Genomic DNA, 18,807 nt, shown 5'->3' on the forward strand with positions numbered 1-18,807 from the left:
GGGTGACAAAAGAGCTTACAGACTATGAGGATGAGTGGGTGACACAAGAGCTTACAGTCTATGAGGATGAGGGGATGACACAAGAGCTTACAGTCTATGAGGATGAAGGGGAGAACACAAGAGCTTACAGTCTATGAGGATGAGGGGTGACACAAGAGCTGACAGTCTATGAGGATGAGGGGGTGACACAAGAGCTTACAGTCTATGAGGATGAGGGGAGGACACAAGAGCTCACAGTCTATGAGGATGAGGGGAGGACACAAGAGCTTACAGTCTATGAGGATGAGGGGATGACACAAGAGCTTACAGTCTATGAGGATGAGGGGAGGACACAAGAGCTCACAGTCTATGAGGATGAGGGGGTGACACAAGAGCTTACAGACTATGAGGATGAGTGGGTGACACAAGAGCTTACAGTCTATGAGGATGAGGGGGTGACACAAGAGCTTACAGTCTATGAGGATGAAGGGGAGAACACAAGAGCTTACAGTCTATGAGGATGAGGGGGTGACACAAGAGCTTACAGTCTATGAGGATGAGGAGGAGACACAAGAGCTTACAATCTATGAGGATGATGGGGGACACAAGAGCTTACAGTCTATGAGGATGAAGGTGACACATGAGCTTACAGTCTATGAGGATGAAGGGGTCTTCATTGTGCACTTGACCACTGAGCCATTTTGTCTGTATGAATGGATCGGTCCACTGTGGCATGGGATAGGCTAAGCTGTCACCTTGACAATGGTTGTGACCTTATCAATCCTGGTCTGACGGAGGGGAAGCCGCTGGACGAAGGAAGGAGGTAAGTTTAGGGTTTTTTAATTTTTATTGCTGTCCCTTAAACCAGTACAATCTTGTCCATACGTAGAAGTTGGGTCCAAACCAAAGAGGACAATAGGCCTATGATTAAAATGCAGGGTCCGGCGCCCCCGTTTAATATGTAAATGCAAAACGTATGTAAAACTAACAACATAGTAACAATTATTTGAAAATATTTTGCTATTGCGACATCATAGAGATACATTGTATCTAGCACAATATCCAGTAACATCCCTCAGTAATTCACAGCAGGCGTTTGCAGATGCTGTTTTTTTTTATTGCAGTTTCTGAAAAAATTTGCAAAAATTTGATTTTTATAAATATAAGTATAAATTTTATTTATGCAAAATCCCAACACGCCTGTGAACGCAATGTCAATCAATGTGATGGGAGTATGTGAATGTCCATGGTGTCTGGGCGGCATGACCTACCCTTGAGGTGCCCCCTGTGCCCTCCATGCAGGACGCGGTGTGTACGTGGGGCTAGGACCGTGCTCAGGGGCTGATAAGGCTGATTAGTCATTAGTGATACAAATAACAAAGGCTGTAAATGAGCATTACATACTTTACATTCCACCTCCACGTCCGGCATCAGATTTCAGATACTTACAACTTGTGACCAATTAAACATGATGGCAGAATGGAAGTCAGTGTATGGATCCAGTCCGTCCCCCCCACCACAAAGTCAATGACTCCAGCTCCAGTCCAGGCCGGATTATGGGGATTTCACTTATCCAGAACATGTGACCCTCACTATACAATGACAGAGAATGAGCCCCCTGGATGTATATAAGGACCGGGCTACCAGAAGAGGCTACAGAACAAACCCAAGACACTTCCAAGCTACAACATGGGACTTTCCGACAGCGAGAAGGCGGCCGTCACTTCCCTATGGGAGAAGATCGCTCCAGACGCCAATAAACTGGGCGCCGAATCACTCAACAGGTAACAAACTAGTCCTGGGGTATTATAATATAATATTACATACTAGTCCTGGGGTATCATTATATAAAATTACATACTAGTCCTGGGGTATTATAATATAATATTACATACTAGTCCTGGGGTATTATAATATAAAATTACATACTAGTCCTGGGGTATTATTGTATAATATTACATACTAGTCCTGGGGTATTATTATATAATATTACATACTAGTCCTGGGGTATCATTATATAATATTACATACTAGTCCTGGGTTATCATTATATAGTATAACATACTAGTCCTGGGGTATTATAATATAAAATTACATACTAGTCCTGGGGTATTATAATATAAAATTACATACTAGTCCTGGGGTATTATAATATAAAATTACATACTAGTCCTGGGGTATTATAATATAATATTACATACTAGTCCTGGGGTATTATAATATAAAATTACATACTAGTCCTGGGGTATCATTATATAATATTATATACTAGTCCTGGGGTATTATAATATAATATTACATACTAGTCCTGGGGTATTATAATATAATATTACATACTAGTCCTGGGGTATCATTATATAATATTACATACTAGTCCTGGGGTATTATAATATAATATTACATACTAGTCCTGGGGTATTATAATATAATATTACATACTAGTCCTGGGGTATTATAATATAATATTACATACTAGTCCTGGGGTATCATTATATAATATTACATACTAGTCCTGGGGTATTATAATATAATATTACATACTAGTCCTGGGGTATTATAATATAATATTACATACTAGTCCTGGGGTATTATTGTATAATATTACATACTAGTCCTGGGGTATTATTATATAATATTACATACTAGTCCTGGGGTATCATTATATAATATTACATACTAGTCCTGGGGTATTATTATATAATATTACATACTAGTCCTGGGGTATCATTATATAATATTACATACTAGTCCTGGGGTATTATAATATAATATTACATACTAGTCCTGGGGTATTATAATATAATATTACATACTAGTCCTGGGGTATTATAATATAATATTACATACTAGTCCTGGGGTATTATTATATAATATTACATACTAGTCCTGGGGTATCATTATATAATATTACATACTAGTCCTGGGGTATTATAATATAATATTACATACTAGTCCTGGGGTATTATTATATAATATTACATACTAGTCCTGGGGTATCATTATATAATATTACATACTAGTCCTGGGGTATTATAATATAATATTACATACTAGTCCTGGGATATCATTATATAATATTACATACTAGTCCTGGGGTATTATAATATAAAATTACATACTAGTCCTGGGGTATCATTGTATAATATTACATACTAGTCCTGGGGTATTATTATATAATATTACATACTAGTCCTGGGGTATTATAATATAATATTACATACTAGTCCTGGGGTATCATTATATAATATTACATACTAGTCCTGGGGTATTATTATATAATATTACATACTAGTCCTGGGGTATCATTATATATTACATACTAGTCCTGGGGTATTATTATATAATATTACATACTAGTCCTGGGGTATCATTATATAATATTACATACTAGTCCTGGGGTATCATTATATAATATTACATACTAGTCCTGGGGTATTATAATATAATATTACATACTAGTCCTGGGGTATTATTATATAATATTACATACTAGTCCTGGGGTATCATTATATAATATTACATACTAGTCCTGAAGTATTATAATATAATATTACATACTAGTCCTGGAGTATCATTATATAATATTACATACTAGTCCTGGGGTATCATTATATAATATTACATACTAGTCCTGGGGTATTATAATATAAAATTACATACTAGTCCTGGGGTATTATAATATAAAATTACATACTAGTCCTGGGTTATTATAATATAATATTACATACTAGTCCTGGAGTATCATTATATAATATTACATACTAGTCCTGGGGTATTATAATATAATATTACATACTAGTCCTGGGGTATTATAATATAATATTACATACTAGTCCTGGGGTATTATAATATTACATACTAGTCCTGGGGTATCATTATATAATATTACATACTAGTCCTGGGGTATTATAATATAATATTACATACTAGTCCTGGGGTATCATTATATAATATTACATACTAGTCCTGGGGTATTATAATATAATATTACATACTAGTCCTGGGGTATTATAATATAATATTACATACTAGTCCTGGGGTATCATTATATAATATTACATACTAGTCCTGGGGTATTATAATATAATATTACATACTAGTCCTGGGGTATCATAATATAATATTACATACTAGTCCTGGGGTATCATTATATAATATTACATACTAGTCCTGGGGTATTATAATATAATATTACATACTAGTCCTGGGGTATTATAATATAATATTATATACTAGTCCTGGAGTATCATTATATAATATTACATACTAGTCCTGGGGTATCATTATATAATATTACATACAGTCCTGGGGTATTATAATATAATATTACATACTAGTCCTGGGGTATTATAATATAATATTACATACTAGTCCTGGGGTATCATAATATAATATTACATACTAGTCCTGGGGTATCATTATATAATATTACATACTAGTCCTGGGGTATTATAATATAATATTATATACTAGTCCTGGAGTATCATTATATAATATTACATACTAGTCCTGGGGTATTATAATATAATATTACATACTAGTCCTGGGGTATCATTATATAATATTACATACTAGTCCTGGGGTATTATAATATAATATTACATACTAGTCCTGGAGTATCATTATATAGTATTACATACTAGTCCTGGGGTATTATTATATAGTATTACATACTAGTCCTGGGGTATTATAATATAATATTACATACTAGTCCTGGGGTATTATAATATAATATTACATACTAGTCCTGGGGTATTATAATATAATATTACATACTAGTCCTGGGGTATTATAATATAATATTACATACTAGTCCTGGGGTATTATAATATAATATTACATACTAGTCCTGGGGTATTATAATATAATATTACATACTAGTCCTGGGGTATTATTATATAATATTACATACTAGTCCTGGGGTAATAATCTGGTTATTATATACAATTACTTTCTAGTTCTGAGGTAATACAGTGGGATGTTATCTAATATTACAGGCTGGCTGTGAGGTAATGAGGCGGGTTATTATATAATATTTCATACTAGTTCTGGGGTTATTATATAAAATAACTTGCTATCTTTGAGGCATTACAGTGAGATATCATGTAATATTACAGGTTGGCTCTGAGATAATAAGGCAAGATATAATACAATGTAATATTACAGGTTGGGTCTGAGGTTATAAGTGGGAATATTATAAAGAATTACTTCCTAGCTCCGAGGTAATAGGGAGAGTTATTATATAATATTTCATGATGGCTCTGAGGTTATGAGGTTATAAGGTGTGTAATATTACAGGCTCTGAGGTTATTATACAGCATCGCTTGCTAGTTCTGATATAATAGAGCGGGATATTATACTATTATTATTCTTCAGGGATGAATCTAAACTATCTGTTCTTTTAGTAAGTGGGTTCTCCATGCAGCGTCTGACATCAGGTGTGAGGAGACAATATTTTTGGGTGTCAGGTCCTGCTTTATAGGTGACTGCCCCCTGATGCTGCCTGAGGCCTGAGGCTCAACTCGCCTCCTGGATGATTATGTAATATTACAGGCTGGGTCTGCGGTTATTGTATTGTAACATTGCAGGATCAGGCGGTGATATATATATATATACACACACACACACACAATATTGCAGGATCAGGCAGTGATATATATATATACACACACACAATATTGCAGGATCAGGCGGTGATATATATATATACACACACAATATTGCAGGATCAGGCGGTGATATATATATATATATACACACACACACAATATTGCAGGATCAGGCGGTGATATATATATATATACACACACAATATTGCAGGATCAGGCGGTGATATATATATATATATACACACACAATATTGCAGAATCAGGCGGTGATATATATATATACACACACAATATTGCAGGATCAGGCGGTGATATATACATACACACAATATTGCAGGATCAGGCGGTGATATATATATATATACACACACAATATTGCAGGATCAGGCGGTGATATATATATATACACACAATATTGCAGGATCAGGCGGTGATATATACATACACACAATATTGCAGGATCAGGCGGTGATATATACATACACACAATATTGCAGGATCAGGCGGTGATATATACATACACACAATATTGCAGGATCAGGCGGTGATATATATACACACAATATTGCAGGATCAGGCGGTGATATATATATATATACACAATATTGCAGGATCAGGCGGTGATATATACATACACACAATATTGCAGGATCAGGCGGTGATATATACATACACACAATATTGCAGGATCAGGCGGTGATATATATATATATATATATATACACACACACACAATATTGCAGGATCAGGCGGTGATATATATATATATATATATATATACACACACACACAATATTGCAGGATCAGGCGGTGATATATATATATATATATATATATATATATATATACACACACACACAATATTGCAGGATCAGGCGGTGATATATACATACACACAATATTGCAGGATCAGGCGGTGATATATATATATATATACACACAATATTGCAGGATCAGGCGGTGATATATATATATATATATATATACACACACACACAATATTGCAGGATCAGGCGGTGATATATATATATATATATATATATATATATACACACACACACAATATTGCAGGATCAGGCGGTGATATATATATATATATATATATATATATATATATATATATATATATCACCGCCTGATCCTGCAATATTGTGTGTGTGTGTATATATATATATATATATATATATATCACCGCCTGATCCTGCAATATTGTGTGTGTGTGTATATATATATATATATATATATCACCGCCTGATCCTGCAATATTGTGTGTATATATATATATATATATCACCGCCTGATCCTGCAATATTGTGTGTATGTATATATCACCGCCTGATCCTGCAATATTGTGTGTATATATATATATATCACCGCCTGATCCTGCAATACTGTGTGTATAGATATCACTGCCTGATCCTGCAATATTGTGTGTATATATATATATATATATATATATATATATATATCACCGCCTGATCCTGCAATATTGTGTGTATGTATATATCACCGCCTGATCCTGCAATATTGTGTATATATATATATATCACCGCCTGATCCTGCAATATTGTGTATATATATATATATCACCGCCTGATCCTGCAATATTGTGTGTATGTATATATCACCGCCTGATCCTGCAATATTGTGTGTATGTATATATCACCGCCTGATCCTGCAATATTGTGTGTATATATATATATATCACCGCCTGATCCTGCAATATTGTGTGTATATATATCACCGCCTGATCCTGCAATATTGTGTGTGTATATATATATATATATATCTCACCGCCTGATCCTGCAATATTGTGTGTATGTATATATCACCGCCTGATCCTGCAATATTGTGTGTATATATATATATATATATCACCGCCTGATCCTGCAATATTGTGTGTGTGTGTATATATATATATATATATATATATATATATATATCACCGCCTGATCCTGCAATATTGTGTGTGTGTGTATATATATATATATATATATATATCACCGCCTGATCCTGCAATATTGTGTGTATGTATATATCACCGCCTGATCCTGCAATATTGTGTGTGTGTGTATATATATATATATATATATATATATATATATATATATATATATACACACACACACAATATTGCAGGATCAGGCGGTGATATATACATACACACAATATTGCAGGATCAGGCGGTGATATATATATATATATATATATATACACACACACACAATATTGCAGGATCAGGCGGTGATATATATATATATATATATATATATATATATATATATATATATACACACACACACAATATTGCAGGATCAGGCGGTGATATATATATATATATATACACACAATATTGCAGGATCAGGCGGTGATATATACATACACACAATATTGCAGGATCAGGCGGTGAGATATATATATATATATATACACACACAATATTGCAGGATCAGGCGGTGATATATATACACACAATATTGCAGGATCAGGCGGTGATATATATATATATACACACAATATTGCAGGATCAGGCGGTGATATATACATACACACAATATTGCAGGATCAGGCGGTGATATATACATACACACAATATTGCAGGATCAGGCGGTGATATATATATATATACACAATATTGCAGGATCAGGCGGTGATATATATATATATACACAATATTGCAGGATCAGGCGGTGATATATACATACACACAATATTGCAGGATCAGGCGGTGATATATATATATATATATATATATATATATATATATATATACACACAATATTGCAGGATCAGGCAGTGATATCTATACACACAGTATTGCAGGATCAGGCGGTGATATATATATATATACACACAATATTGCAGGATCAGGCGGTGATATATATATATACACATTATTGCAGGATCAGGCGGTGATATATATATATATATATATACACACAATATTGCAGGATCAGGCAGTGATATCTATACACACAGTATTGCAGGATCAGGCGGTGATATATATCTATGCACACAATATTGCAGGATCAGGCGGTGATATATATATACACAATATTGCAGGATCAGGCAGTGATATCTATACACACAGTATTGCAGGCCGGCTCTGAGATGACATGAATGGATTATAGCGGCCGGTGCTCCAGTCCTTGCCGCTGTGAAGGTTGTAGACAGATCCCTTTTTCCCCTTGGTGGGGGTTTGTTTTCGGGGGGTCTCAGGAAGTTATTATCTCACAATTATCGGATGTGTTTAGCAAGTTCCAGCCAAAGCTCCGAGATAACGGACGGCTCTTAGATATAAAGGTCACGGCTCGGAGATAATAAAGGCAGGTAAGAAATGTAATATTATTAGCTCCAGGATAAAAGTTCTGAGATAATAAGTCATCCGAATCTAAAGAAGATAAAAGTCACAGATGTGAAATGCTTATTAATCATTGCTCTGGGATAAAAGGGGAGGATCATGTATAATAAAGCACTGGAGATAATAGGGCAGGTCCAGTACAATGCACCAGGCTGGTTCTGAGATAATAGGGCAGGGTCCAGTACAATGCACCAGGCTGGTTCTGAGATAATAAGGCAGGGTCCAGTACAATGCACCAGGCTGGTTCTGAGATAATAGGGCAGGGTCCAGTACAATGCACCAGGCTGGTTCTGATATAATAGGGCAGGGTCCAGTACAATGCACAAGGCTGGTTCTGATATAATAGGGCAGGGTCCAGTACAATGCACCAGGCTGGTTCTGATATAATAGGACAGGGTCCAGTACAATGCACCAGGCTGGTTCTGAGATAATAAGGCAGGGTCCAGTACAATGCACCAGGCTGGTTCTGAGATAATAGGGCAGGGTCCAGTACAATGCACCAGGCTGGTTCTGATATAATAGGGCAGGGTCCAGTACAATGCACAAGGCTGGTTCTGATATAATAGGGCAGGGTCCAGTACAATGCACCAGGCTGGTTCTGATATAATAGGACAGGGTCCAGTACAATTCACCAGGCTGGTTCTGATATAATAGGACAGGGTCCAGTACAATTCACCAGGCTGGTTCTGAGATAAAAGGGCAGGGTCCAGTACAATGCACCAGGCTGGTTCTGAGATAATAAGACGGGTCCAGTACAAAGCACCAGGCTGGTTCTGAGATAATAAGGCGGGGTCCAGTACAATATAGCAGGCTGGTTCTGAGATAATAAGGCGGGGTCCAGTACAATATAGCAGGCTGGTTCTGAGATAATAAGGCAGGGTCCAGTACAAAGCACAAGGCTGGTTCTGAGATAATAAGGCAGGGTCCAGTACAATGCACCAGGCTGGTTCTGATATAATAGGGCAGGGTCCAGTACAATGCACAAGGCTGGTTCTGATATAATAGGGCAGGGTCCAGTACAATGCACCTGGCTGGTTCTGATATAATAGGCCCTGGTCCAGTACAATGCACCAGGCTGGTTCTGATATAATAGGGCAGGGTCCAGTACAATGCACCAGGCTGGTTCTGATATAATAGGGCAAGGTCCAGTACAATACACCAGGCTGGTTCTGATAGAATAGGGCAGGGTCCAGTACAATACACCAGGCTGGTTCTGATATAATAGGGCAGGGTCCAGTACAATGCACCAGGCTGGTTCTGATATAATAGGCCAGGGTCCAGTACAATGCATCTGGCTGGTTCTGATATAATAGGCCAGGGTCCAGTACAATACAATGTATCATGTAAATATTTGTACATTTCTCCCACCAATCACATTGTTTCCCTGTCCATGTGTCACCCAGGCTGTTTGCCACCCACCCGGAGACCAAGTCCTTCTTCGGCCGCTTCGACCTGACACCCAACTCCCAGGACCTTCTGACCCACGGAGGGAAGATTTTCAATGCCCTTGGGGAAGCCTCCCAAAACCTGAGCAGCCTGAACAAGTTGCAGGACCTCCACACCAACAAGCTGAAGGTCAACGCCGACCACATGAAGGTGAGGACCAGCACAGAACAATGGGGCACCTGGACGGGTCCTTCTGCAGTTCTGTAGCTGCAGGGACTCCCTGCCCTCTTCTCCATAGACTTATATGTAATGCAACACACCCCTGACTTAGTATGGCGGCACACCAGGGCTCCTCTGTACAGCTCCATACATACAGCATCTCATAGAGCATATTATGGCAGCACACCAGGGCTCCTCTGTACAGCTCCATACATACAGCATCTCATACAGCATAGTATGGCGGCACACCAGGGCTCCTCTGTACAGCCCCATACATACAGCATCTCATATAGCATAGTATGGCGGCACACCAGGGCTCCTCTGTACAGCCCCATACATTTGGCATCTCATACAGCATAGTATGGCGGCACACCAGGGCTCCTCTGTACAGATTCATACATTCGGCATATCTTAGAGCATAGTATGGCGGCACACCAGGGCTCCTCTGTACAGCCCCATACATACAGCATCTCATACAGCATAGTATGGCGGCACACCAGGGCTCCTCTGTACAGCTCCATACACACAGCATCTCATACAGCATAGTATGGCGGCACACCAGGGCTCCTCTGTACAGCCCCATACATACAGCATCTCATACAGCATAGTATGGGGGCACACCAGGGCTCCTCTGTACAGCCCCATACATACAGCATCTCATACAGCTTAGTATGGCGGCACACCAAGGCTCCTCTGTACAGCCCCATACATACAGCATCTCATACAGCATAGTATGGCGGCACACTAGGGCTCCTCTGTACAGATTCATACATACAGCATCTCATACAGCATAGTATGGCGGCACACCAGGGCTCCTCTGTACAGCCCCATACATACAGCATCTCATACAGCATAGTATAGCAGCACACCAGGGCTCCTCTGTACAGCCCCATACATACAGCATCTCATACAGCATAGTATGGCGGCACACCAAGGCTCCTCTGTACAGCCCCATACATACAGCATCTCATACAGCATAGTATGGCGGCACACTAGGGCTCCTCTGTACAGATTCATACATACAGCATCTCATACAGCATAGTATGGCGGCACACCAGGGCTCCTCTGTACAGCCCCATACATACAGCATCTCATACAGCATAGAATGGCGGCACACCAAGGCTCCTCTGTACAGCCCCATACATACAGCATCTCATACAGCATAGTATGGCAGCACACCAGGGCTCCTCTGTACAGCCCCATACATACAGCATCTCATACAGCATAGTATGGCGGCACACCAGGGCTCCTCTGTACAGCCCCATACATACAGCATCTCATACAGCATAGTATGGCGGCACACCAGGGCTCCTCTGTACAGATTCATACATTCGGCATATCATAGAGCATAGTATGGCAGCACACCAAGGCTCCTCTGTACAGCCCCATACATACAGCATATCATAGAGCATAGTATGGCGGCACACCAGGGCTCCTCTGTATAGCCCCATACATTCGGCATATCTTAGAGCATAGTATGGCGGCACACCAAGGCTCCTCTGTACAGCCCCATACATTCGGCATCTCATACAGCATAGTATGGCGGCACACCAAGGCTCCTCTGTACAGCCCCATACATTTGGCATATCATAGAGCATAGTATGGCGGCACACCAGGGCTCCTCTGTACAGCCCCATACATACAGCATCTCATACAGCATAGTATGGCGGCACACCAGGGCTCCTCTGTACAGATTCATACATTCGACATATCTTAGAGCATAGTATGGCGGCACACTAGGGCTCCTCTGTACAGATTCATACATACAGCATCTCATACAGCATAGTATGGCGGCACACCAGGGCTCCTCTGTACAGCCCCATACATACAGCATCTCATACAGCATAGTATGGCAGCACACCAGGGCTCCTCTGTACAGCCCCATACATACAGCATCTCATACAGCATAGTATGGCGGCACACCAGGGCTCCTCTGTACAGCCCCATACATACAGCATCTCATACAGCATAGTATGGCGGCACACCAGGGCTCCTCTGTACAGATTCATACATTCGGCATATCATACAGCATAGTATGGCAGCACACCAAGGCTCCTCTGTACAGCCCCATACATACAGCATATCATAGAGCATAGTATGGCGGCACACCAGGGCTCCTCTGTATAGCCCCATACATTCGGCATATCTTAGAGCATAGTATGGCGGCACACCAAGGCTCCTCTGTACAGCCCCATACATTCGGCATATCATAGAGCATAGTATGGCGGCACACCAGGGCTCCTCTGTACAGCCCCATACATACAGCATCTCATACAGCATAGTATGGCGGCACACCAGGGCTCCTCTGTAACAGATTCATACATTCGACATATCTTAGAGCATAGTATGGCGGCACACCAGGGCTCCTCTGTACAGATTCATACATTCGGCATATCATATTGCATAGTATGGCGGCACACCAGGGCTCCTCTGTACAGATTCATACATTCGGCATATCTTAGAGCATAGTATGGCGGCACACCAGGGCTCCTCTGTACAGATTCATACATTCGGCATATCTTAGAGCATAGTATGGCGGCACACCAGGGCTCCTCTGTACAGATTCATACATTCGGCATATCTTAGAGCATAGTATGGCGGCACACCAGGGCTCCTCTGTACAGATTCATACATTCGGCATATCTTAGAGCATAGTATGGCGGCACACCAGGGCTCCTCTGTACAGATTCATACATTCGGCATATCTTAGAGCATAGTATGGCGGCACACCAGGGCTCCTCTGTACAGCCCCATAGATTCGGCATATTATACAGCATACTATGGTGCACACTATTTGCATAAGCCTCAAGCACATCTGGATAACGTTGTATGATCTCCCCCCAGTAGAGATATAGGGTCCTTTGTGTATCCTATGGGTCCTCCCTTGTCCTCACCTCTGACCTCTTCTCCTCCAGCTCATCAATGTTTGCATCCTGGAGGTTCTGGCCGAAAACTTCCCTGGAGACTTCAACAAAGGCGCCTGGGAAAAGTTCCTCACCGAGGCGTCCGGAATCCTCGTTTCTGGCTAATCCCGGAAGAGCGAGATATAACCACGACGTATTCTGTATGAGCTTTAGCTTCCCCAACCTGACGCCATCTACCCGATCACCTACTGTGGACTTACCTCCAATGTTTTTATCCCCCCTTGAGACTCCTGTACTGTCAGAACTGAAAGTGTCATGTCATGAATGCAGAATTTTGTTGACAAAATAAAAAGTTGCTAAATTTTAAAAAGTTCTTGTTTTTTTGGGATGGGAGCGGGGGAAGGGATATATTGCTAAAAAGTCCTAGAACCTTCCTGATTCCCAGTTCACATCTCTGTGTGGTCTCCAGTTATTTGTCTCAGGTATGAACACGTAGGACAGGTGCAGGTCTTTCCATTAGACCTCACTTATGTGTAGGGGCATCACCTGGTTTTGGCTCCTATTTTTGAGGGCGCGTTCATAACGCGACGCTAGCGCACAGGGGGCGGAGTTTGGGGCGATCGCATATGCGTTTCCAGAGAAACGCATGCGATCGGGTTATTAATCACATGCGTTTCCAGGGAAACGCATATGCGATCGGCCCGAGCCCCGCCCACTGTGCGCTAGCGTCGCGTTATGAACGCGGCGCTAGCGGAACGTGTGAACGCGCCCTTAAAGTGCTAGTAGTTCCGTCTCTGGGCTACATTTACCGTAGCACCAACAGTCGTGTAATGGCACAGAAAGGAAACTTAGGGCTATGCAACGCTCCCCATGTACAATAAGGATATTCTCTATGATACAATGTAACACACAGGGGTAATACCCTGCACCCTGCATCAGGCCAAAGAGGGGAGACAAATCCTATTGGGTGTGAGGGTGTGTGTGTGTAAGAAAGCAGATGTGTTTTTCAATCTCCAGACAACCCCTTTAAGAGTCTGAGCCTCCATTTATTTGTATCCTGTAACCATGAGGCCAATGATGTAGCTACACAAGACCCTCTCATCCTCATCCCCTTCTCCCCCCCCCCCCCCCCCCCGCTTAGCTCCTTAACCAAAGTTGGAGCCAGGCACGGGAGCATTGGATTTATTCTTCTATATTTGGCCTTCATGTTACATAAAGTTAATAACATTGGTCAGATCCCACCAGCCATGACCTTGGGGCAGACGGGAGGGTCTGATTTTAGCATAAATTGTGTCATTGGTCGTGTCTTCCATTGACATTACGCAGTACCGCACTCTACCTGTAGACAGGTGTGGTGCTGTTTTTGCAGAATTGCTAAATTGGGACGGCACTCATGTAATAGATGCGCTTTACATTCCACATTGATGTTCTACTGGTTTTATTTTCTTTTTTAGAGAAAAGGAAGAAAAAAAAAAAAAAAAAAAACATCACTTAAAAATTTTTCTTCATCTGTCAGACATGGGGGAGTTCCACCTCTTCCATCTTGAGATTAGAGTAAAGGAATCTATAGAGGATAGAAAGGACAGTTATCTCCATACTTGCAACATTGGGTAGTACAAGTCCAGGACACTCTGCAAAGTTTTTGGGACCTGGCCACACCCATTCTTTTAAAGGGCACCTACCACCACAAATCTACCTATAAAGGTAGATCGGGTGGTAGGTGAATCAATGGGACGTGAGGATAGCCCTTTTAAGGGCTAATCTTCACGTCCCCACACTTTTTTGTAAACTTTTATTACCCTAATATGTTAATTTTGTTATGCGGCTACTTGGGCGTGGAGTAGCCGCATCTGAGGTTACACAAGGCGGCTACTCCACGCCCCGGTAGCCTCTTTTCCCCTCCTACTCACCACGACCTCGTCCGCCGATCCTGCCGTCTGCGCATGCGCAGAACAGCAGGCCCGCGCGGTCACTGCTCCGAAGCCGGGGCTGCACAGGCGCGGGCCTGCTGTTTTGCGCATGATCGGCGGACGGCAGAATCGGCGGACAAGGGCGCGCAGCTACGAGCAGCTGCGCGCCGAACTTGGTGAGTAGGAGGGGTAAAGTGGCTACCGGGGCGTGGAGTAGCCGCCTTGTGTAACCTCAGATGCGGCTACTCCACGCTCAAGTAGCCGCATAACAAAATTAACATATTAGGGTAATAAAAGTTTACAAAAAAGTGCGGGGACGTGAGGATTAGCCCTTAAAAGGGCTATCCTCACGTCCCATTGATTCACCTACCACCCGATCTACCTTTATAGCTAGATTTGTGGTGGTAGGTTTCCTTTAAACCAAACCCCAATGACTCTTAAAAGGAAACCTACCACTTTAAAACGACCCTTCTGACCCACAAATACCTTAAGCTAGCTCAGGATGAGCTGATGCCGGACCATATTTTCAATTAAACCAGAAACCGCTGTATTTGTACAAAAATGATTTTCTTGTGGTAGTAAAATCTCCCTTCGGCGCTTCTGTGAGCGTCATACAGCGCGCACCCCGGACCCTGCCCCACGATCCCACTCGCGTCAGCGCCGCTGCCGTCGCTAATTTTGCTGTGCCCGAGAGCCGATGACGCCACCGAGCTCTCAGGCACACTAGCGCATGCGCACCACCTCCTCCCGGCGCGTCGCGGCCGGATCCCATTGCGCATGTGCAAAGTCCCGAAGCCTCATAGTATCGCGAGGCTTCGGAGAGAAGACTGTGGGGGTGAGCGAACATAAGAAAAGAACTATGCTCGCCGCTCCCACCAATGGAAATTAAAGTTTTAAAGGGCACCTGTCATCAGGTCTGTGTCACTAGTCCTGTCACCTCTACCTGTTGGAGCAGCTCACAAGGATCCCATCCCAGCCTTTATCTAGTTATTTCATACATTATTCATTGTAAAATCATCTATTCTTTATCATGTAAATGAGGCTGGTCACATGGGCAGAGGCAGTGATGTCACCCCTGTTACCCCTCCCCTCTCCTCCCCCTGCTCATGTCTGTGTGTAATGTATAGTAAAGCATTGCTAGTGTGTGTGCTGCATCCTCCTAATATACAGGTGAGAGACACAGACATCAGCTACACATGAATCTGACATGTTCTGCTGTAACATGGCTGCCTGGAGTGAATTAAAGAGAACCCGTCATGCAAAATAACCCCCCTAAACTAAATATATTTTCATAAACTGCCATTAGAGAGCATTGCCTCTATCCCTTCATTGTCCCTCTACATGCCTGTAACCCTAAGCAATGAGGTCCTAAAGCTGTATGCAAATGACCTGTGAAATGTCCAATGAATCATTAGCATATTCAAGCTGTCCAGCTTATTCATGAGTGGGAGGCACAGCCACACCCCCAGTGCTTGACTGACAGCCTGTATAATGATGTGAGGCTGTATAATGATGTGCTTCCTGGTGCTGGTGGCCACGCCCCCAGTGCTTGACTGACAGCCTGTATAATGATGTGAGGCTGTATAATGATGTGCTTCCTGGTGCTGGTGGCCACGCCCCCAGTGCTTGACTGACAGCCTGTATAATGATGTGAGGCTGTATAATGATGTGCTTCCTGGTGCTGGTGGACACGCCCCCTGCAGCCTGTGTGTGCATGTGTGTGTGTATAGGAGAGATACAGCAGCTCTAGGCAGACATGTTATAGCAGAACATGTCAGGTACATGTGTAGCTGATGTCTGTGTCTCACACATGTGTATGGGAGGATGTAGCATGTCAGCAGATGCAGCACACACACTAGCCATGCTTTACTATACATTACACACAGACATGAGCAGGGGGAGGAGAGGGGAGGGGTAAAAGGGGTGACATCACTGCCTCTGACCATGTGACCAGCCTCATTTACATGATAAAGAATAGATGATTTTACAATGAATAATGTATGAAATAACTAGATAAAGGCTGGGATGGGATCCTTGTGAGCTGCTCCAACAGGTAGTGGTGACAGGACTAGTGGCAGAGACCTGATGACAGGTGTCCTTTAAGGCATTTGTGGGTCAGAAGGGTCATTTTAAAGTGGTAGGTTTCCTTTAAGACAAAGACACCGTACATGACGGTCATGCTCCTTATTCGCGGTGCACCCACCATTAAAAAAGTTCATGACGCGACGCTAGCGCACAGTGGGCGGGGCTCAGGCCGATCGCATATGCGTTTCCCGGGAAACGCATGCGATTGATAACCCGATCGCATGCGTTTCTCTGGAAACACATATGCGATTGCCCAAAACTCCGCCCCCTGTGCGCTAGCGTCGCGTTATGAACGCAGCGCTAGCGGAACGTGTGAACGCGCCCTTACCGTACTCACAACCAGAGTGGAGCCTGGGGCTGGGTTAAATTTTATTTGTGCCCCTCGGTGACTCCTCTAGTACATCCACATTTTGGTAAGCACGTTCTAGAAGACCACAAGCCTCAAGATCCTTAGATCAGGTCATGGGATCATGGTCATGTGGCCTTCATAACAAAATATGAACCCATAATCTCAGAAGTTATTATCATCAGAGGCAGTTGCACCTCCACTACTCACCACTAGTCCACCATTCACGTCCACAGGCTTGGTGGTCTGCTCTTCCTCCTCCTCGGTCTTAACCCTCTTACGCTCCTTCATCATTTCCTCATCCTCTTCATTCTTATCTCGTGGGAACTCTTCAAACAGAAGGTCCTCTGGCCCACAAAAGCTACAATCACTGGGGTCACCATCATCATGGGACCGGTGTCCCCAACATCGATGAACCTTCTCGAACGCCGAGCAAAGCCCATAAGTCGTGAAGTTCTTCCTAAATCGTGGCTGCCCTGGATAGACCAGGGAACCTCGTACACCCTCATAGCAGAAGTTTGCTGGGGGGTGCATTATGCCCGAACAAAAAGCAGGTTCAAACTTCAGGCGAACCCACAACTTGTATTTACAGTTGAATATTCCCAGGGCGTTCTTCTGCTTGACCCCACCACGTACGGAGTCACAGTAATTCTCCAAGTAGCTCATCACCACCTTAATGTCAGTGTAGGGGTTGTAGACATGGACAATCATCGGACGTTCTCCAGCTCCAAACAAAGGCAAGAACCGGATGTTCTCCAGCACAGGGGTGGCCTTGTAGATCTGTAAACATTCGAGGAAGTCCTGGCACTTGTCCTCCTGGTAGAAGGTGATGGTGTACAGACCTCGCTTAGGAGAATCCTGGAGGCAGAAGACATCAGATCTACAGATTCCAGCCAGATCTTCCACGAGGTCACAGACAACAAACTTCAGGCCAACGGATTCTCTCCTCCTGGGGCCAACAAAGAGCCTAATGGTGTTCTTCACATCAGACGCCATCGTTGTCTCTCTCCAAAGACCACAAGGAGCCGCCATGATCTCCTTTTTATGA

General features: G+C 42.2%; 2 protein-coding genes across 2 annotated transcripts; one reads left to right on the forward strand and one right to left on the reverse strand.

The window, feature by feature from the left end:
• Nucleotides 1–1,466: 1,466 nt before the first annotated feature.
• Nucleotides 1,467–13,782, forward strand: LOC140120400 (hemoglobin heart muscle subunit alpha-type-like). Its single transcript, XM_072139457.1, has 3 exons — nucleotides 1,467–1,763; nucleotides 10,353–10,545; nucleotides 13,470–13,782. Exons 1-3 carry the CDS (start codon nucleotides 1,669–1,671, stop codon nucleotides 13,581–13,583), a joined length of 402 nt encoding a protein of 133 aa, XP_071995558.1. The 5' UTR covers nucleotides 1,467–1,668; the 3' UTR covers nucleotides 13,584–13,782.
• Nucleotides 13,783–14,839: 1,057 nt separating this feature from the next.
• LOC140120401 (zinc finger CCHC domain-containing protein 3-like) lies at nucleotides 14,840–18,806 on the reverse strand. The gene is made up of 2 exons (XM_072139458.1): nucleotides 17,970–18,806; nucleotides 14,840–14,982 (listed from the first exon to the last, which is right to left on the reverse strand). Exons 1-2 carry the CDS (start codon nucleotides 18,789–18,791, stop codon nucleotides 14,968–14,970), a joined length of 837 nt encoding a protein of 278 aa, XP_071995559.1. The 5' UTR covers nucleotides 18,792–18,806; the 3' UTR covers nucleotides 14,840–14,967.
• Between the last annotated feature and the right edge of the window lies 1 nt (nucleotide 18,807).

Source organism: Engystomops pustulosus, chromosome 3, assembly GCF_040894005.1.
Source record: "Engystomops pustulosus chromosome 3, aEngPut4.maternal, whole genome shotgun sequence".
Lineage (NCBI taxonomy): Eukaryota > Metazoa > Chordata > Amphibia > Anura > Leptodactylidae > Engystomops > Engystomops pustulosus.

Coding starts and splice junctions, on each gene's coding strand:
- LOC140120401 (XM_072139458.1), bottom strand. CDS start 18,791: ATGGCGGCTCCTTGTGGTCTTTGGAGAGAGACAACGATGGCGTCTGAT.
- LOC140120400 (XM_072139457.1), top strand. CDS start 1,669: ATGGGACTTTCCGACAGCGAGAAGGCGGCCGTCACTTCCCTATGGGAG. Junction 1,764..10,352: donor GGCGCCGAATCACTCAACAG/GTAACAAACTAG, acceptor TGTGTCACCCAG/GCTGTTTGCCACCCACCCGG. Junction 10,546..13,469: donor TCAACGCCGACCACATGAAG/GTGAGGACCAGC, acceptor CTTCTCCTCCAG/CTCATCAATGTTTGCATCCT.